This window comes from Heterodontus francisci, chromosome 11, assembly GCF_036365525.1.
Source record: "Heterodontus francisci isolate sHetFra1 chromosome 11, sHetFra1.hap1, whole genome shotgun sequence".
NCBI lineage: Eukaryota > Metazoa > Chordata > Chondrichthyes > Heterodontiformes > Heterodontidae > Heterodontus > Heterodontus francisci.
The window spans coordinates 67,609,006-67,631,462 of record NC_090381.1 but is presented as its reverse complement, the minus strand read 5'-3'; the positions used below and the strand labels follow the sequence as shown (position 1 = coordinate 67,631,462).

General features: G+C 46.0%; 1 protein-coding gene across 5 annotated transcripts in view; it reads right to left on the bottom strand.

The window, feature by feature from the left end:
* Nucleotides 1-22,457, bottom strand: part of LOC137375294 (inactive N-acetylated-alpha-linked acidic dipeptidase-like protein 2) — a 1,073,632-nt gene that overhangs the window by 174,790 nt on the left and 876,385 nt on the right. For all 5 annotated transcript variants that reach the window (XM_068042232.1, XM_068042235.1, XM_068042233.1 and 2 more), the window contains one exon: nucleotides 5,170-5,316. In XM_068042232.1, coding sequence (XP_067898333.1) covers nucleotides 5,170-5,316 — 147 coding nt within the window. The remainder of the gene's footprint in view (nucleotides 1-5,169; nucleotides 5,317-22,457) is intronic.

The following is a 22,457-nucleotide window of genomic DNA, read 5'->3' as shown; positions in this document are numbered from 1 at the left end:
TGCCTTAATACCTCTCTTTCCTCCTTAAAAACACTACGGCTGGAATTTTATGCTGGGCGGACGGGAGCCGGATTCTGACGTAAATGTCGGTGCCGATCCCGCCCAGCCTGGGGATCCGTCCTGTATTTTACGGATCCCCAGGCTTTCATTGGCCCGAGGCGGGACTTCCACCCACTTGAGGGAGGAGGTCCCGCCTCAGTGAGCTGCCGGCCAATCAGCGGGCTGGCAGCTCTTAGTCTCACCAGTACCACTGGGAGCAGTGGCCACTGCTGATACTGCAGCCCAGCCGACCGAGGAGGACGCAATGGAACCGGGACAGAAGGTAAGTTCGGGCAGCCTCACCAGGGGAATCGGTCGTGCCCTATTGAGGCTGGGGTAGTTGTTTGGGGGGAGGGGTCGTCCTGGTTCCCGAGGTTGGGGTGGGAGGTGGGGGCGGCCCTCAATTGGGCACCCTGTGCCTGATTGCCAGGCACCACCCCACCCGGGGTGCGGAAAGGCTGGCAGCTGTAGCTGGGCGGACTTTCACATCCCCGGCACACCCGCTTGCCACGGGTAAAATACCCGTGGAGGCGGGTGAGCGCCCTTAAGTGGCTGTTAAGTGGTCTTGATTGGCATCGGGCGGGCGGGCCGTCTCTCCCCACCCCCCACCGCCCCCCCGCCGGACCACCGTAAAGTTGGTCGGAGGTGGAATTGGGGCGGTGAGGCCTCCCGAAGCCTGCCGCTCAATTTTACGCCGCCCCCACGCCACCATTCGACCCACTGGGGCAGCATAAAATTCCGGCCAACCTCTTTGATCAAGCTTTTGGTCACCTGTCCTAATATCTCATAAGGATTGATATAAAATTTTGTTTGACTATAGCTCCTAGGCAGCACTTCGGGATGTTTTACTATCAAGATGTTATATAAATGCAAGTTGTCGCTGCTGATATACTGAAATTAAATATAGTCTGGAATTTGACAAAATTGATGCGCAACAAATAAATTTAAACTTATTAAAATAGCAGAGGACATTCTAACATTCTCCCAGTCGTGAATGGTGGTGGACAATTAAAAAACTGACAGGAGGAGGAGGCTGCACAAACATCTCCATCTTGAACAATGGGGGAGCCCAGCACATCAATGCAAAAGACAAGGCTGAAGCATTTGCATCCATCTTCAGCCAGAAGTGGATGATCCATCTTGGCCTCCTCCTGAGGAACCCAGCATCACAGATGTCAGTCTTCAGCCGATCCGATTCACTCCACGTGATATCAAGAAATGGCTGAAGGCACTGGATACGGCAAAGGTCACGGGCCCTGACAACATTCCGGCAATAGTACTGAAGACTTGTGCTCCAGAACTAGCCGCGCCCCTAGCCAAGCTGTTCCAGTACAGCTACAACACTGGCATCTACCCAGCAATGTGGAAAATTGCCCAGGTGTGTCCTGTGCACAAAAAGCAGGACAAATCCAACCCGGCCAATTGCCACCCTATCAGTCTACTCTCGATCATCAGTAAAGTGATGGAAGGGGTTGTTGATAGTGTTATCAAATGGCATTTGCTCAGCAATAACCTGCTCACTGACACTCAGTTTGGGTTCCACCAGGGCCACTCGGCTTTTGACCTCATTACAGCCTTGCTCCAAACATGGACAAAAGGGCTGAATTCGTGAGGTGAGATGGCAATGACTGCCCTTGACATCAAGGCATCATATGACCGAGTATGGCATCAAGGAGCCTCAGCAAAACTGGAATCAATGGGAATCAGGAGGAAAACTCTCCGCTGGTTGGAATCATACCTAGCGCAAAGGAAGATGGTTGTGGTTGTTGGAGGTCTATCATCTCAGTCCCAGGAGATCGCTGCAGGAGTTGCTCAGGATAGTGTCCTAGGCCCAACCACCTTCAGTTGCTTCATCAATGACGTTCCCTCCATCATAAGATCAGAAGTGGGGATGTTTGCTGATGATTGCACAATGTTCAGCACCATTCGCAACTCCTCAGATACTGAAGCAGCCACGTCCATATGCAGCAAGACCTGGACAACATCCAGGCTTGGGCTGATAAGTAGCAAGTAACATTCTTGCCACACAAGTGCCAGGCAATGACCATCTCAAACAAGAGAGAATCTAACCATCTCCCATTGATTTTCAATGGCATTACCATTGCTGAATCCCCCACTAACAACATCCTGGGGGTCATCATTGACGAGAAACTTAACTGGACCAGCCACATAAATGCTGTGGCTACAAGAGCAGGTCAGAGGCTGGGAATTCTGCAGTGAGTAACTCACCTCCTGACTCCCTAAAGTCTGTCCACCATCTACAAGACACAAGTCAGGAGCCTGATGGAATACTCTCCACTTGCCTGGATGGGTGCAGCGCCAACAACATTCAAGAAGCTCGACACCATCCAGGACAAAGCAGCCCACTTGATTGGCATCCCATCCACCACTGACGCACAATGGCAGCAGTGTGTACCATCCACAAGACGCACTGCAGCAATTCACCAAGGCTCCTTCGACAGCACCTTCCAAACCCGCAACCTCTACCACCTGGAAGGACAAGGGCAGGAAATGCATGGAAACACGACACTCTGCAAGTTTCCTTCCAAGCCACATACCATCCTGACTTGGAACTATATCACAATTCCTTCACTGTCGCTGATTCAAAATCGTGGAACTCCCTTCCTAACAGCACTGTTGGTGTACCTACATCCCAAGGACTGCAACAGCTCAAGAAAGGAGCTCACCACCACCTTCTCAAACGCAATTAGGGATGGGCAATAAATGCTGGCCTAGCCAGTGATGCCCACATCCCCTGAACGAAAATAAAACATACTGCTCTCCTCTTTTATTGAGGAGGATAGACTTCGAACAGTTAATATTTTATTCAGATTTAATTACGTCTGGCATAATATGAGCTTCCCTGAGATACCAAAATTGATTTAAGAACTGACTCTTTATTCAATGACACAGTTACATTGCAGACTTGATGTTGGTGCTTCACCACATTCAATATATCGTTGAGGGTTTCATAGAAATGTAAATTGTGATACTAGTAGTGAAAGCACCTAGAAAAGATGGTGTTTGTGATACATATCAGCTACAAACAACTGAATGTGATATGATTGTGAACAGTGTACTGGCACTATGTAATGCGACAGTGTATCCACATTAATTAACAATGGTGTTGAACTGGGCATATGTGTATTTGTATGAATTTGGTTTATAAATTATTTTAGATTGAATATCACAGATTATTTTCTGTCAACGAACATATGGTTGGGAGAGAAATATTACAGAATATTTGTTCAGGATTTTGCATTTTCGAAAGAAGCAAGATGCAGCCACAGGATTTACAATATTTTAAAATACGAGGGGGTTGAAATTTGTGGCACAAAGCAGGAGTTTGCAAATCGTCAGCCAGTCTTGCACTCCTCCTGATGCTCTTTTCTATTGACGTTTGAAAATGAAATTTGGGCGAAGTGCAAAACAGGCTCCGATGCACTATTGCTGCTTTGGGCTACTGCACAATACGAATTTCAGCCCCAGTGTTTATAAAACAGGCAGCCCAGCTTTGTATATTTTTATTTTACAGAATTGGGTGGTTTGTCAGCCAGCATGTGCTTAAGTGAGCAGGACTTTTGAGCTCCAAATTTATGAACCCCTCTCCCAAGAGTTATCAGTAGACAGTATGGGCTGGATTTTAAGACCCCACCGTCACTCCTGACAGCAAGCTCAAAAAATGGTGGGCTGCATGCCGAAGAGTGGCCGCGATCTCCCGCACAGCGGCTCATTTCAATAACCGGAGCGGCCCTCCCCCACCCCCTCCAATCATGTGGAGGGTGCGGCTGTCCGTCGCTGGCAATGGCGTCAGCTGCCTGTGTGCAGGCGCTGGCACCATTTTTAAAGGACAGCCAGTCCTGCTGGCAAATTTGAATATTTAAAGTGAACCCCACCCAAAATTTACAAAATAATATTGTAACTCCCCTTTCCAACTCCCCTAATAAAAATTACAGTATGTATTTGCTCTCTCCCCCCGGCAAAATACTTACCTTTTAATTCTGACCTTCCCCCCCACCCCACCGGCTGCACAAAGTTGAAAGTTCAGCCCTTCCCACCATCCCCGACACTGATGATCCCCCCCACACCCACAGTAAAAATCTTAGCTCCTCCCCTCTCCCCACTAGTGTTATCCCTGCTTTCCCCAGATGGGGAATTGAAGGCATGGGCATGCTGGTCGCCACGCCAAAGATCGTGGCAGGCCCGCATAATTCAAGGTAAGTTGATTTAAATGTATTCGTCTCATTAATTTAAATATTTAAATTCAGGTCCCGTCGCCCAGCGGTGAAGGGGCCGCCATGGAGCCTCGCTGTCACTGGGAGGATTGGGCCTGGCACTCCCAGCATTGGCCTCCATGGTGGGCCTCTGCTGGAATGATCTTCTGGCCCCCCTCGCCATGGAGCCCGACATCAGGGGCTTGGTAAAATCCAGCCCTATAGCTGTACACCGTCTGCTCACCACTTCAAAAATGCCACCTTCTTGACATCAATAATAATAGTACAACTAGAGTATACCGAATCCATTCCTGTATTTAGACGTCAGGGCTGCGGGGGCAGGTTGGTGGGAAGAAGCAGTGTAGGGTTAGTTCCACTAGCATTCTGCTAATTGTTTTCTAGAAGTTTTGCAAACAATACACAAGAGACTATCAGAAGTTCAACAGTTAAACTCATTGCCGCGATTTACACTGAATCTGAGAGTTGGGTAATCCAGGAGGTTGCAAGCTCCATCCTGGATGACACAAAGCCATTCATAATATATAAGGAAGAGTTACGGTCTAAAAGGCAAACCGGCTGCAATGCTAATGAGCTGAAATCAAACTCTAAGTGTATGTTCTAACAAACAAATCTCCTTTAATTTACAGCTATCCAAATGTATTAAAACAAAGCATTTGCAATGTGAAACAGGAGAAATCAACTCACCATCTCACTGCAGCTGGTACCCACTAAATGGTTATACTCATTATGGAATAAGGTAATAAATTATGCTATTGTTTTTTTCCAATTGGACCATTTGTACAATAAATTGATTTCCTGTAGTATATTTAGCAAAATTGTGAAATGACATAAACTGGATTCCTATGGGATCCAACAAACCAAGCAGCACAAGTCAAACCACAAAAAGAATAATTACCATTGACGTTTGTGTCTCCTGATATGCAAATTGAACAGTTGGCACTCCGAGACGATTTATGAAGAAATCACTGTTTCCTTCCACCTGCAATGAGTTGACCTTTCTTCCTGAACACTTTTCTTGCCTTGTACAATTTAAAGAAAACCTCTGCAAAACAAGAAAGCAGAAGCAAAATGTGTTGGATTTGAATGCTACATTCTGGCAAACTATAAACATAAGCAGAGATTGAACTAAATCATTGCTACCAATGCCAAATTTTGTATGAATAATTCACAGATAACCAACTGTTCCAAATTGCTAGATGACAAATCTTTCAAGGGCACTAAGGATGTTCTTCTAAGAAGTGGATGACTGCTTCATGTACATATCTCTATCGCACATGAGGCTTGAAAGATGAAGGAAATGTCTGTGCTGATAGAATATGAAGGCTGAGGTTTTGCCATGGCAACAGAAAACTAGAACAATCAATAATTCCATAGCAAAAATCCTCGTTTTTAATTATATGAAAGACAAGGCACAAAGTAGCTATTGTTTAATTTCTCAGAAGTCCTTTTACTGCAGGAGGTATTTTTAATAAAAGGCTCAGACTTCTGATCTTCCGGCCAAATAGGTATACATGAGGTGTATAGAGTACAGTATTTAGTGCAAATTGAATTCTGTGATGAATTAGCACTTATATTGTCCTCTCAGTCTCAATCTAACAGAGAAGTAAACCCTCATGAGAAGTGCAGCGATGAAAATACAGAACCAAACTGAACAGTTATAAAAAATTGGAACAATTTTAAAGAGACTGGTACATGTGTTGTCAACAAAATGGAGAACAAGACACATGACTTTCAGCATCTCTTGCACTCAAATCCACATCCATGTCTACTGAGGCTGAAAACCAATTAAGCCCCATCGACATGGAAATGTGACAGCTAATCACACCTGGATGTGAGCTATACTCAAATACAAAGGGACAAGACCTTTCTTAAAATTCTCATCTCTGAACAACCTTCAGTACAATGGAATGTGAACCACCCTCATCTCTGTGCGGCACAGTGGCGCAGTGGTTAGCACCGCAGCCTCGCAGCTCCAAGGACCCGGGTTCGATTCCGGGTACTGCCTGTGTGGAGTTTGCAAGTTCTCCCTGTGTCTGCGTGGGTTTTCTCCGGGTGCTCCGGTTTCCTCCCACAAGCCAAAAGACTTGCAGGTTGATAGGTAAATTGGCTATTATAAATTGTCACTAGTATAGGTAGGTGGTAGGGAAATATAGGAACAGGTGGGGGTGTTTGGTAGTAATATGGGACTAGTGTAGGATTAGTATAAATGGGTGGTTGATGTTCGGCACAGACTCGGTGGGCCGAAGGGCCTGTTTCAGTGCTGTATCTCTAATCTAATCTAATCTAATCTTCAGAATGGGGCCATCATCAAGCCCATTATACAGCCCAGCTAGGACTGGGCAAAGCAAATCCTTGTAAAGATTCACTTTAAAAAGTAATTGTTTTGAGGAACAAAGGAGTAGTCTTTTCAGGGCAGGTCCAGAGACAACAACATCAGTCTGGTCTCTCCTCAGCCACACAATGCAACAAAAAGCCATCTTGAATTCCAGCAAGGCTGAGAGAGACAGAGAGAGAGATCAGTTCCAGCCAATACAGTTGAACCCTGCTGAGACAAGTTGGAAGCTAGCTACAGCAGAGACAGGAGCGTGCCTTTGCAAAAATGACCTTTCTGGCGGTGAGAATTAACCTAAGACATCAGCATCATTTCAACCAAAAATGAACAGCCAGGAGTTTGCAACAGCCCAATGAATACCAGGTAACCAGCAAACAGGCCTGCAACCTTAAAAATTCACCTTCCGAGTAGGATTTCTCACATCATTTCTGAAATGGCTATTACAACCTGAACTCTGAACACCTCTCACCCTGTATTTATCTTTCTTCTCTTCAGAATGTGTGTGAGAGTGAATGCATGCATGAGTGGTGTCGCGATAATTTTGGGATTTGTTTAAAATAGTTATTTTTTACTGGCAGGAAAACCTGTCATTTGTCTGTTTATTTGGCAAATAAAACACAAGGGGTTAAAACACTAGTAATCAAAAAACACTTGCTGTGGTCAGTTGGGAGGTGAACAGTGGAAACCTGCCATGCCAGCACCTACCTGGTCATAACAGCTTGAACTGTTCAACAAAACCATGAGAATCTGGTACAGATCTTTCTTTCAATTTACGGCAGTTCATGCCTTTCATGATGCAAACATAAAAATTCGACAAAAGAGGGCCAACAGCTTCAAAAAAATCTGACAAAGCACCAAAAGGTCCCTGTATTTAAGCCTATAATGTCAGGACAAAATAAGTGCATGGGGCACAGGATTAAGCTGCAGGTATACACAACATTGTTTCAAAGGTATTGGAGGAAACAAAGTCCATGAAAGCATGAGGAAGAAAAACTAGTTAATTTTCTTTTCTGTTAAGGACAAATTGTCCAATAACAGAAGGACATTTGAACCCAATACTACTAAACATAGTCAGGGCTGTAGTCAGCAAATTTAGAATACACATACACCTTCCAAATGCTGTACCCAAACCTGATGCTTATCCTCTAAAACTCTCAATTTCACCAGAGGCACTGTTTCCTCCAACATTCTCCACTCCATAAAGTCACTCTCTCCGCCTAACACAGCTTACACAGATGCACATTCCCATAGTTGAATATCAGAAGAGAGGGGAAAAGTAACTGCCTTCTACATCAAGGCAGCATTCAACTGAATACGTCACCAAGGAGTCTTAGTAAAACTGAGCTCAATGAAGCCAAAGGGAGAACCCTCCAGTGGCTAGAGTAATACACGATTAAAAGGAAGATTTTTCCAGCTGTTAAAGGTCAATAATTGAAGCTCCAGGACATTGCAACAAGAGGAAACTGTTCTTGGTCCAACCATCTTCAGCTGTTTCATTAATGACTTTCCCTCTGTCATAAAATCAAGAGTGGGGCTGTTCACTGATGATCCCATTAATAATTACTCAGACAATTAAGCAGTCCACGTGAGTCTACAACACCCAGAATACAAGTGACGAATGGTCAGTAACATGCATCCAATCTAAGTGCCATCACTGACTATCTGAAGCAAGGAAAAAAAACAACAATCTCCCCCAAACTTCAATGGTACCACCATGGTCAAATCCCCCACCATCAGCATCTTGGAGGTTACCACTAACCAAAAGTTTAACTGGACCAGCCATATCAACACCGTGGCTATAAGAGCAGGACAAAAGTACCAACAGTTAAGTTAGGACTGTGTCTGAATGCTCAACACTTGCCTGGATGGATGCAACTGAAACAACACAAGAAGCTCAACACCATGTGAACAGAGCAGTATGCTTAATTTTTGCCATGTTACTAGACCCAATACACACCATCTTGGTCACAATAGGAGGAGTCACTGCAGCAACTCACCAAGGTGACTTTGATAGTGCCTCCCTGCAATCTCTAACAATGGAAAGGTCAAGAGCAGATATTTCATAGGAACACCATCATCTCCAAGTCAAACACCATCCTAACAGGAACATTTTGCACTGTTCCTTCTTCATTGCTGCGGCAATATCCTGGAACCTTAACACCTTTATGCAAAAATCATCAGCATGAGCACCGTATTAATCAAGGAGAAAGGCCACCACTAACTTCTTAGAATAAACTGGGATAGATAAAAATGTCACCTTGTCACTGTTGCCCACATTCTAAGAACAAATAAAACAAATCTCTCATTTTGGTGAACAGAGACACTCCAACAGCTCTTAGTTCACGGAGACACTCTTTCCTCTCTAATCCCATTAGTGATACTCTCAGGTTTTCCTCTAGTCCCACTCTCCCACCCAGCAGCACTCTCAGGCTTCCCTCTTTCCAGTCTGCAGGGCAACTGTTGGGCTGCATCCCCCCATCTCTGTACCATTCTTGGGATTTGATCTCTCTCTCTGTATCTAACTCAGCTCCACTCCTAGACTTTCCTCTAATGCCTACCACCCAGTGGCACTTGGGTTTTCCTCCTTTTTCCAAAAATGCTGCTCTTAAGGTCTGCCCTCTTCCCCTCCTCCACAAATGCCGCTCTTGAAGGTCACTGTCTTACCCACCAATGCCACTCTCTCTCCCTGGGGGCAATTTTGACATTCCATTACTTCTCTCTGCCTACCACTGTTGTGCTTATACTTTCCTCCCTTGTCTCTCAACTGTGGCACTGTGCACCTCTTAGCCTCTCTGCCTCCCCCACCAGTGCCACCATCAATCTTTCCTCTCTCCCCCTCTGCTACAAGTGCAGCTCTTGGACTCTCCTCTCTTTCCTTTCCCTTTAGCACCATTCTCAAGCTTTCCTCTTTCTCTTCCCCACTCCAAGTGCTGGTCTTGGATCCTCTCCTCAGCTCTCCTCCAATGTTATTATTGCAATTTGAATTTTGCGGTAGGAACTCTTAATCTTGTAGAATCCCCCAACAATTGCATGCAAAAGTTGGAAAAGCAGAAACAGGAGGTAGGAATTCCAGAGTGGTACTTTGAAAGGAGCTTCATCGTAAATGTGAATGCACAGATAGGGTACATAAAACTCATCAAAAATAGACTTGCTATAAATGAGATTTGCTCTCATGCTGCAATGTTTTAGCAGAAATCAACTTATTAAAGATTACTAAGGCCTTGTTAAAAGCCAATCAGCATAAGTACCTTTGGTCAGCTAGGGTTAAAAAAGGTTTAAGTTCCAAAACAGATTGCAGTGCGAAGAATGGGTAAGATGTCATCATTTCTCTACAGCACGAGCAGAAGGGGAACAGTGTAGCAGTTGTCAGCAGCAGCCACTGGCAGCACACAAATCACTGCAGCTGGGGAGACCTATTAAGAATAGGCTTGTTGCAAAGAGCTTCTTGTGCATTCTGCAGTTGAGGACCATAAAAGACTATTGGCATATTTATAGATAAGGAGACGCTAGTTGCTTTACCTTGTGTCTAACAACTGCCTCGAGTCAAATTTGGTGCACTTTTAATAAAAGCTTTTTTGTCAGCTTCCTTTCAATGTATTTGAAGAATGGCAAGCTACAACTATTCCAAGTGGCATTATTTTTTATTTAATGAATTAATAGTTGTGATATTTGAGCATAAGCAAAACCACAATGTACGTTGTAAAGATCAGTGTGCTTTGCTGCAGTGCTTTAAAGTGCTCAAATGATTTGTGAAATTCAATGTATTGCTTCCTCAAATTCCCTCCATTAAAGTGTTCTCCTAGCTGAGGGAACAGCAATGGGGATTGACAGCGTGTGCAGCAGTGAGCTTCCTGGGGTTTAGATGGCCTGTTACTTGAATGCAGGCTAAACCTATCTTCCAAGTGCATCCCATGCTGCAGTTACTGGCGTCTCGGTACTTTCCTAGGCAGGGGAGTGGGGGTTCGGATGTCTGGAGGTTCCCCATCCCTTGTTTGGAGAAACCACTTCTGTGCCCCCTTCAGCCCTGTGGCTAAGGGGTTGATATCTTTTTTTTAGAAATTCTCCTCTCCCTCAGGGTTTGGCCACTTCTTAAACAGAGAGAACCATTTGTGTCCTTCTGAGATGAGGTGTATCTCCAGACTTATGCAAGGCCCCATATGGTCTGGAGAAATAGGAATTCCAAACATACAGGAGTCCCCAGCTCCATATCAGTGGCCTTGGAGGGGCTGAATGGATACTTTGACTTTTACAAGGCCAAGTGGGAAATTCTAGATTAGGTCATGATCTGGTACATGTGGGTCCTGGTCCATTTCTCAGTAGTTCCAACATATTTAGTTTTTAGTTTTAGAGATACAGCACTGAAACAGGCCCTTCGGCCCACCGAGTCTGTGCCGACCATCAACCACCCACTTATACTAATCCTACACTAATCCCATATCCCTACCACATCCCCACCTGTCCCTATATTTCCCGACCACCTACCTATACTAGGGGCAATTTATAATGGCCAATTAACCTATCGACCTGCAAGTCTTTGGCATGTGGGAGGAAACCGGAGCACCCGGAGGAAACCCACGCAGACACAGGGAGAACTTGCAAACTCCACACAGGCAGTACCCAGATTTGAACCCGGGTCGCTGGAGCTGTGAGGCTGCAGTGCTAACCACTGCACCACTGTGCCGCCCAGTGGGAGCTGACCAGGAAAGCCAAATAAATTGCTATGTCTACAGATTGTGTTTGCCACTGGTGTTGCACCAGCTTAATAGCAGATTACAATGCTGGCAACTCTTGTATCCCTTGCACTGTCATGGATACGGAGTCAAATACTCAAAACAACCCAAGTATTGTAACATCTTCTTTTCAAAAGATGTTCACAGGAGGTGAGAACTTTGTAACTAATTGTTTAAAATACTAATACAGAAGTAAAATAGTGTAAACGCTGGAAATCTGAAATAAAAACACAGTTTGAACAAAAGGTCATTGACCTGCGACATTGGCCAGAACTTTGTCAAATCCAAGGATGTCATGCCACCGGGACCGAAAGCGGGTCGCGAGCCTATGCGGATGGGCGGCAGGACCTCGGGCGGGATATTACCGCCACTGACCAATTCAGAGACCATCACCAGGACCACCATCCAATAGAAGATGGCCTGTCTCTCAGAACTGCTGTCCCAGTCAGAGGGCTAGCAGCCTTGGCAATACCACCGATAGGGGTGGCCACTGCTGACGCTGAAGAAGAAGAGGACAAAGGCCAGCTAAGTTCCTTTACTTAATGTGTTGAGGTCAGACAGGCAAGCCCTGTCAACTGGAGGCATTGCAGCCGCAGGGATGGCCATTTCCATCTGACGGACCCTCCGTGGGTCATGGAGCGGGCGGACATGCTGCTGCCATTGCCACAATTTAGAATATCCCGTGGTGGTGGGAAGATGTCGGGCTCCCCTCCCAACACCTTCCACCGCCATTTTATGAGGCCTCTCGCCTCCCAGCCCATCTTCAAAGGGCTGGTAAAATCCAGCTCACTAAATCTGTTTCTCCACAGATGTTGTCTGACCTGCTGAGTATTTCCAGCATTTTCTGTTTTTATAGCATTGTTTAAAAGACTTTGAGACCATTTTACTGCAAAGGTGATATATAAATTCAAGTATCATTTTATCCTGAGATAATTCAGAAGGGCCAAGCAGCTTGCTGGACTTTCATCAAGGACCAGCTGCAGCCTCGACACATAGATCGTCAGCTGCACATTCATCACCATTGAGCTGCTCCTCATTAATGTCACTAAATAATGGAATGAAAGGGGTCTGTATCTGCTTAAACAGGTTAACCCTCTGTTGAAAGAGTGGCAGGAAGAATTTCAAACATAGTTGCATTTCATTATTCCACAATGGCATTTCAGTGCTTATGTGAATTAGTAAGAGACATGGCATGACAATATTGTTTATATATGTATTTAATTTATTTTTCTGAAAAACTTTTAATTACACCTGCCAAATATGCCCTAATTGAGGAAGGGGAATTTTCTTGCCTTCCCTTCATTACATTGCAGAGTTTTTTTGATGACCTCCCCGGAAGTCAACATGGTGCTGGATCCCAAATTCAATATCAACAATTCAACATATTTGCTGGGTGGTCTACTGACCCATAAAATATGATACGCCTCTTATTGATTGTTGAACCTTGATGTATTAAACTTCTACTTGACCATTCCCTTTAGGAACTGCATACTCCATAATTGGATGGAAGAATACACAATTTAGAGCAACTACATTGCAATTTATAGTCTTAATGTGAATGCAACATTTTCATAAGTAGTAAAAACAGAAAATGCAGGAAATACTCAGCAGGTCAGGCAGCATCTGTGGAGAGAGAAACGGTTAATGTTTCAGGTTGCCACCTTTCATCAGAACTGGAAAAAGTTAGAAATGTAATAGGTTTAAAGCAAGTGAAAGGGGGGAGGGTGGAAAAGAACAAAAGAGAAGGTCTGTGATAGGATGGAAAACAGGAGAGATTAAATGACAAAGGATTCATGGTGCAAGGCCGAAGGGAGTGATAATGGGACAAGTAAAGAAACAAAAGATGTGTTTAGAGCAGGGGTGAATGGCTGAACAATGAACAGCTGCCATCCGAAAGCAACAAGAGTAAAACTGAAACCTGCAAAGAATAAGGAAACAAAATGGGGGCAGAGACTACTGTCTGAAATTGTTGACCTCAATGTTGAATCTGGAAGGCTGTAAAGTGCCTCATCGGAAGATGAGGTGCTGTTCGTAGGGAGTGACTGCTTGGCTGATTCATTGCTGCAAATGTGAATGGATTTAAAAAAGACAGAGACCATGGGCTGAATTTTAACTTGCAGGAATTTGAGAGTTTGGTAGCAGGAGGGGTTTAAAAGCAGGAAAATTGACAGCGCATGACTTCTGCATTTAACTGCAGTGCGTTCAGCTGTGCGCATGCATCTCTCTGGGGACAGGCTGGTTGTCAATTTCAATATGTTAATTGTTCAATTACAGCAATGTCAACATGGATTTTGGAATTTAACTGTGTGTGCATGGGTTTCCGAAGATTTTTAGAACTTGCCAACGCAAACAAGCAAGAACACAGTGGCAACTGAGGGAGCTAAAGGCATTTCAGGGAAAAATGCCAATAAGTACTGAAACCTCACAGTTGAGTTCCTGCCTGATTGTGTGAGATACAGTGTTTGTAGTACTTGTCCTGAAAGGTTACTTTCAGAACATTAGAGGTTTGTAATGTCTGATCTCCACTTTGGAGCTGTAATCTATCAGAATAGCAGAGGTACAGCTTATGCTGCTTTGCCTCAGATGAGGACCAAGAGAAGCAAAAAGAGAATCAGCAGAAACACCAGCAGCAACAGCAAAAGCAGCAAGAGCCTGCTCTTCACAGAACTGCCACTCCGCAGGACTGGATGAGCAGAGAGGTGCAACTCGCAAGATCGATACCTGTAATACAGGGTGTACCACACAGAGGGTCAGTTTCCTCAAATTGTTGGAAAACCAGTGACCCAGGAGGCTCAGGATTTTGCAGACATGTGCAGCCCCGGAAAAAGACTGCTGACAACTGGACCTGGTGGCCATGCTTTAACAATGGCTGCCAGTCACCACCGCCCTCAACATTTTTGGCTCTGGATCCTTCCAGGATTATACTGCAGATGTTTGCAGGATCCCGCAGTTGGTGGCCCATAAATGCATAAGACAGGTGGCTGTTTACCAATTACGTCAACATTGCCACTGATGATACCAGTCAGTGTGAGCAGGGGCTCAGTTTGCAGCTATGGCTGGCATCCCACAGGTGCAAGGCATCATTGGTTTCATATGTGGCAATTAAGGCACCCACAGATCACCCAGGAGTATTCATCAGCTACAAGGCCAGCCACTCCATCAATGTACAACTGGTGTACAAAAGATGTTTCTGCAGGTGTGCGCAAGATTCCTGGGCAGCTACCATGATGCTTTTGTCCTGCGGCACTCCACCCTTTCTAATCTATTCACACCTCGAAGCAGACTTACCAGCTGGCTGCTTGGAGACAAGGGAGACCCACATAAAACATGGCTGATGACACCTAAGAGGAACCCAACCATTCAAGCTCAGGAGTGATACAATGACAACCAGATGCATCATTGAGCTAGCAGGTTGAAGATGGGCTTCAGGTACCTGGACAGATCTGGAGGCACTTTTCAATATACACCAGCCAGGGTATTCAGAAAGGTCATGGTGAGCTGTACTCTGCACAACATTGCAGAACAGTGAGGTTTGGACCTGCAGGAGGAACAAGCTGCAGACTACAGAGCCTCTTCAGATGATTCCAAGTAGCAGGCAACAGAAAGTAATATAGCCAAGGCACCAGCAGCAGTCCACATTACTGCCCATGATATCCTCATTATTCTGAGGTTCACATAGGTTCCACCAGTCCACCCATCTCATAGCCACACGCAAAACTGACCTCCCAACACAAAGCAGTCCTTTAAACAACCAAGCAACCCTTTTACAATCCCCATTGCTTGGCATCAATTTGTGTCATCCTGTTCATCACAAGTTAAAAGGCCAGTTGTCAGGCAACAACCAAAAATGGGCAAAACCGGAAAGTGGTGGAAACGAAAAATATTTATATGGCTCAGAAACTTAATACACCCATGTGCATACCCTTATGTGACTACAAATCTTTACTCTTCCTCTTCCTACAACTCCTACATAGTGCAACACCTGTGGCTTCAGCAGAGGTGGAGGCAGGCTGCTTAGACCCCTTCTCTGACTGCTGAGATACTCTTTGCTGCCACCTTATGGGTTTTCAAGCCCATGAGAGCCCCAGCAAAGACTGCTCCAACTGCATCTGTGCAGGGGCAGACGCAAGGCAGCGTGTGGGATACTGACTGGGGCTGGCGGGGGGCAACAGGTAAGAATTGGAAGCACTTTGAATGCAGTCCCCACTTTCATGTCCTCTTTCACCATCATCCCTCACATGGCCGACCCACAATAAACTAGAGAGCACTTTACAGAACACCAGTAAGGCGAAGCTACTAAGTATCATCACCTCATTCCATGACAATATGAAAGGCACAATTCAACATGGTGGCTCCTCATCAGAGCCCTTTCCTATCCTGAGTGGTGTGAAACAGGGCTGTGTTCTCGCACCCACACTTTTTGGGATTTTCTTCTCCCTGCTGCTTTCACATGCGTTCAAATCCTCTGAAGAAGGAATTTTCCTCCACACAAGATCAGGGGGCAGGTTGTTCAACCTTGCCCGTCTAAGAGCGAAGTCCAAAGTACGGAAAGTCCTCATCAGAGAACTCCTCTTTGCTGACGATGCTGCTTTAACATCTCACACTGAAGAGTGCCTGCAGAGTCTCATCGACAGGTTTGCGTCTGCCTGCAATGAATTTGGCCTAACCATCAGCCTCAAGAAAACGAACATCATGGGGCAGGACGTCAGAAATGCTCCATCCATCAATATTGGCGACCACGCTCTGGAAGTGGTTCAAGAGTTCACCGACCTAGGCTCAACTATCACCAGTAACCTGTCTCTAGATGCAGAAATCAACAAGCGCATGGGTAAGGCTTCCACTGCTATGTCCAGACTGGCCAAGAGAGTGTGGGAAAATGGCGCACTGACACGGAGCACAAAAGTCCGAGTGTATCAGGCTTGTGTCCTCAGTACCTTGCTCTACGGCAGCGAGGCCTGGACAACGTATGCCAGCCAAGAGCGACGTCTCAATTCGTTCCATCTTCGCTGCCTTCGGAGAATACTTGGCATCAGGTGGCAGGACTATATCTCCAACACAGAAGTCCTTGAAGCGGCCAACACCCCCAGCTTATACACACTACTGAGTCAGCGGCGCTTGAGATGGCTTGGCCATGTGAGCCGCATGGAAGATGGCAGGATCCCCAAAGACACATTGTACAGCGAGCTCGCCACTGGTATCAGACCCACCGGCCATCCATGTCTCCGCTATAAAGACGTCTGCAAACGCGACATGAAATCGTGTGACATTGATCACAAGTCGTGGGAGTCAGTTGCCAGCATTCGCCAGAGCTGGCGGGCAGCCATAAAGACAGGGCTAAATTGTGGCGAGTCGAAGAGACTTAGTAGTTGGCAGGAAAAAAGACAGAGGCGCAAGGGGAGAGCCAACTGTGCAACAGCCCCGACAAACAAATTTCTCTGCAGCACCTGTGGAAGAGCCTGTCACTCCAGAATTGGCCTTCATAGCCACTCCAGGCGCTGCTTCACACACCACTGACCACCTCCAGGCGCATATCCATTGTCTCTCGAGATAAGGAGGCCCAAAAGAAAGAAAAGAAGAAAGAAAGAAGTAAGGCGATGAACGGCCAAGGCTAGGGTTTCATGAATTCTAGTTAAGGTGGAATTCATAGTATGCAAGCCATTGGTGAGGGCCTGCATGCACTGGCTTGATTGCTGCGTATGATGTTTCATGCAGGTGACCATTCTTTCTATGAATGCAGACATCATTGCAAAGGCCTGCCATATCATGTCACTTATGCTTGAGGCAGACTCCTTCAATCTTTCTGCGAGCATCCACAGTGGGGCTGGAAAGCCTTTCAGTATGTTGCACATTCTTTGCTTCTGCACCAGAATCGTCATCTTTGTCAATGGCCCGCAAGGTTCAGCGTCTGTGTCTAGCTGAGCAGAGTTTGGACCATCCTGTAGCCTCTGACATGGACTCTCCACTGCTTTCTCTGTCTCCACAATATGCTCTTGCACACTTGTGATGTGTGAGTCACCAAATTAAAGCCAAACTATCCTTCCTGGTCCCACTGATGTGTGATCATCTGGGCTGCTGCACGGTCTGCATGAATCCTGTGACAATACAACCTCCAGAATGCGTGACCCCCTCTGAGGAGTCGGCGGCAATGGCGGTGACTTGGACCACCTACTTTGGGATGCGAAGGCCCTCTGGGAGATTAAAGACCTTAATTAGAACTGTGCAGGTAAGAATGCTTGAAGTTATCATAATGAATGTGATCATATTGCTGTTATCCATCATGTAATTATGAGTGAGTTTTTTTCATTCTTGGGATGTAAGCATCGCTGGCATGGCCAGCATTTATTGCCCATTCCTAATTGCCCTTGAGAAGGTGGTAAGCCCCCTTCTTGAACCGCTGCAGTTCATGTGGTGTAGGTGCAGCAATGTTAGGGAGGGAGTTCCAGGATTTTGACCCAGTGACCATGAAGGAATGGCAATATGGTTCCAAGACAAAGTGGTGAGTGACTTGAGCGGAACATACAGGTGGTGGTGTTCCCAGGCTTCTCCAGCCCTTGTTCTTCTAGGTGGTAGAAGTCGCAGGTTTGGAAAGTGCTGTTGAAGGAGTCTTGGCGAGTTGCTGCAGAACATCTCGTAGATGGTACGCACTGCTGCCACTGTGCACCGGTGGTGGAGGTAGTGAATGTTTAACGTTGGTGGATAGGATGCCAATCAAGCGGGCTGCTTTGTCTTGGATGATGTCGAGATTCTTGAGTATTGTTGGAGCTGCATTCACCCAGGCAAATGGAGTGTTATTCCATCACATTCCTGACTTGCGCTTTATAGATGATGGGCAAGCTTTGGGGAGTCAGGAAATGAGTTACTTGCCATAGAATTTCCAGACTCTGACCTGCTCTTGTAGCCACAGCATGTTTTGGCTGGTTCAGTTACCTTTCTGGTTATTGGTAACTCCGAGAATGTTGATGGTGAGGATTCAGCAATGGTAATGTCATTGAAGGTCAAGGGGAGATGGTTAGATTCTCTCTTACTGGAGATGGTCATTGTCTCGCACTTGTGTGTTGTGAATGTCACTTGGCACTTATCAGCCCATGCTTGAATCTTGTCCAGGTCTTGCTGCATGCAGGCAAGGACTGCTTCAGTATCTGAGGAATTGCGAATGGTGATGAATACTGTGCAATCATCAGCCAACATCCCACTTCTGACATTACGTTGGAGGGAAGGTCATTGATGAAAGAGCTGAAGATGGTTGGGCTCAGGACAGTACCCTGAGGAACTCCTGCAGCAATATCCTGGAGCTGAGATGAGGTATGATTCCAACCAGTGGAGAGTGGGGAGTTTTTCCCCTGATTCCCATTAACTGCAATGTTACTAGGGCTACTTGATGCCACACTCAGAAAAATGCTGCCTTGATGTCAAGGACAATTGCTCTCACCTCACCCCTGGAATTCAGCTCTTTTGTCCACGTTTGGACCAAAGCTGTAATGAGGTCAGGAGCTGAGTGGCCCTGGCGGAACCCAAACTGAGTGTCAGAGAGCAGGTTGTTGCTGTGTAAGTACCACTTGAGAACACTGTCAATGACACCTTCCATCAATTTGCTGATGATTTAGAGTAGACTGATGGGGTGGTAATTGGCTGGATTGGATTTGTCCTGCTTTTTATGGACAGGACATACCTGGGCAATTTTCCACATTGTCGGGCAGATGCCAGCATTGTAGTTGTACTGGCTTGGCTAAGGGTGCAGCTAATTCTGGAGCACAAGACTTCAGTACTGCTGCTGGGATGTTGTCAGGGCCCACAGCCTTTGCTGTATCCAGTGTCCTCAGCCATTTCTTGCTATCACGTGGAGTAAATCGAATTGTCTGAAGATTGGCATCTATGATGGTGGGGCGCTCAGAAGGAGACAGAGGTGGATCATCTAATCAGCACTTCTGGCTGAAGATGGTTTCAAATGATTCAGCCTTGTCTTTTGCATTAACGTGCTGGGTTCCCCCATCATTGAGGATGGGGTCATTCGTGGAGCCTGCACCTTCCGTTAGTTGTTTAATTGTCCAACACCATTCACGAATGGATGTGGCAGGACTGTAGAGCTTTGATCTGATCCTTTGGTTGTGTGATTGCTTAGATCTGTCTACAGCATGCTGCTTCCGCTATTTAGCATACATGCAATCCTGTGTTGTAGCTTCACCAAGTTGGCACCTCATTTTTAGGTATGCTCTCCTACATTAAGACGATTGGCAAAAGAAGCAATGGCGACATGAGGAAAACTTTTTTTCTCAGCGACTGGTTGAGATTTGGATGCACTGCCTGAGAGTGTGGTGGAGGCAGATTCTATTGAGGCCTTCAAAAGAGAACTGGATAATTATCTGAAGAGAAAAAAATTGCAGGGCTATGGGGAAAAGGCGGGGGAGCAGGACTAGGTGAGTTGCACTTGCAGAGAGCCGGCAAATACATGATGGGCCGAATGGCCTCCTTCTGTGCTGTAACCATTCTTTGATTCTATGATTCCTCATTGAACCAGGGACAGTCCACTGGTTTGATGGTAATGGTAGAGTGAGGGATATGCCGGGCCATGAGATTACAGATTATGATTGAATACAATTCTACTGCTGATGCCCCACCGTGCCTCACGGATGCCCAGTTTTGAGTTGCTATATTTATTCTGAGTCTATCCCATTTACTACGATGGTAGTGCCACACAATACAAAGGACAGTGTCCTCTGTATAAAGACGGGACTTCATCTTTACAAGGATCATGCGGTGGTCACTCCTACCAATACTTTCATGTATAGATGTATCTGTGACAGGTAGATTTGTGAGGACGAGATTAAGTCGGTTTTTCCCTCTTGCTGGTTCCCTCTCCACCTGCCTCAGGCCCAGTCTGGCAGATATGTCCTTTAGAACTTGACCAGCTTGGTCAGTAGTGGTGCTACTGGGCCACTCTTGGCCATTGAAGTCCCCCATCCAGAGTACAGTGCTTAACTGCTTCTTCCAAGTGGTGTTCACCATGGAGCAGCACTGATTCATCAGCTGAGAGAGCAGTACATGGTAATCAGCAGGAGGTTTCATTGCCAATTTTGTCCTGATACCATTTCATTGGGTCCAGAGTCAATGCTGAGGACTCCAAGGCCCATTCCCTTCGGACTCCAGACCACTGTACCACCACCTCTGGTGGGTCTTCCCTGCCAGTGGGACAGGACATACCCAGGGTTGGTGATGGAGGAGTCTGGAACATTTCTTGTTAAGGTATGATTTAGTAATGTCAGGCTATTGCCTGACTAGTCTGTAGGACAGATCTCCCAATTTTGGCACAAGTCCCTAGATGTTCGTAAGGAGGACTTTGCAGGGTAAACTAGGCAATGGTGTGCCTTTTTGTTTCCAATGCCAGGTGGTCAGACCAGTTTTATGCTTATTTGAATTTTCTGTTCCAGTTTGATACAACGGTCATGAGCTTCTTTGTGTTATCTTAAGCAACACAATGGGGTACGTGGATTCCAGTTCCTTGAAGATCTCTAGATACTTTATTAACAGATAAACTAGTACATACGATACAGAGCAACAATATACAGAACCTTTATTCAGGATGTTGCTGTGCAGAATCCTGGTACTTATCTCATTGGCATACTGACATCTTAAAGGGACATCATTCTTAAAGTGATCAGAGAACAAACAACTGAGTAGTTTGCTTGGCCATTTCAGAGAGCTGTTAAGAGTCAACCACATTACAGTGGGTCTGCAGTCTGGTTAAGGATGGTAGATTTCCTCCATGGAAGGATATCAGTGAATCAGATGATTTTTTTTTACAACAAAACAGTAGTTTCATGATCATCATTACTGAGAGTAGCATTTTATTCCAGATTTATTAATTAATTGAATTTAAATTCCCCCAGTTGCCATGGTGGGATTTGAACTTATGCCACCAGAGCATTAGGCTAGGCCTCTGGATTACGAGGCCAGTCACAGTACTACTGTACTACCATCCCCCTACAATTGCATGCCTCATAGCTGTCTGATATTTAATTCTGTCACCATGTAGCTGGGAAGCCCCATCTCTGACTGCCATGCATGCCAAGAACCACTGATGTCCAACAGTTCCTCCTCTGTTAGTTACAAGGTAGCTGGAAGACCTCCTGTTATCTGTCTGTCCCTCAAGTTCTTTTCTCCTGCAAGGAGGGAAAGACAGACCTATAATTGAGAGCAATGGCATGTGTCATATGGATGGGTGAAGAACATTTGTTGAGGGTGGCTATGAGGGAGAGGCATGATATTGCATAGACGTTAGGTGAGCGATAGTGACGGATGGACACATTGAGATGTAAGATAGTGTACAGAGAGAGAAGGATCGGTGCAAGTGCAAGTGGTATGAGGAGTGACGTGCTGGAGTAGGTTTGAGAAATCAGAGTGAGGGGATTGGTGTGATACACACATCAGGATGTAAGTGAATGTACCACTCTATTCACCTTGCTTGGCCTGCATTAGTCATTTAACTGCTTTTGGCATTGAATCCACGAGCGTTGCACCACACTCCTGTTGGTGACCTCTGCTGGTACCATGGTTTCATTGGCAGGCTTATTCCTCCCGTCAGTCGGAAACAGCGGATGGAATTTTATGCTGGTAGTGGGGGTCTCGACATCGGGGGAAATGAATACCAAGATCCCTAATCAGGCACTTAACTGGACAGCGGTGGGCCTTCCATAAAATTTAGAACCCTGCCGCTGAAAGTCCAGCCTTGCAGAGCTGCCGGCCAATCAGAAGCTGGTAGCTGCAGCCACCAGACACCGAGGAGTGGTGCTGGAACCCGGCGCAAGGTAGGTCAGGGTGGGAGGGGTCTCACGGGGTGGGGGGTTTGTGGGGGTGTGGAGGGTGAGTGGGGTCGGCAGCAAGGGCAGGGGAGTGGTCCTCAGCGGGCCCCCATTTCCCGATGCCGTGTCCGTCGTTCAGGCACTGTGTGGAGACTTGTCAATGCAGAACTAATGGGAGCTTTATTTTCCATTGTTGATACCCGAATGCCTTAAGTTCCATTTTAAGCACCCACATACGCATCCCTGCACCTGCTGAAAATTCACATACCTCTATTAAGAGGTCTCCAATAATACAACAGGTAAGAGGACCAACACTGCGCCTATC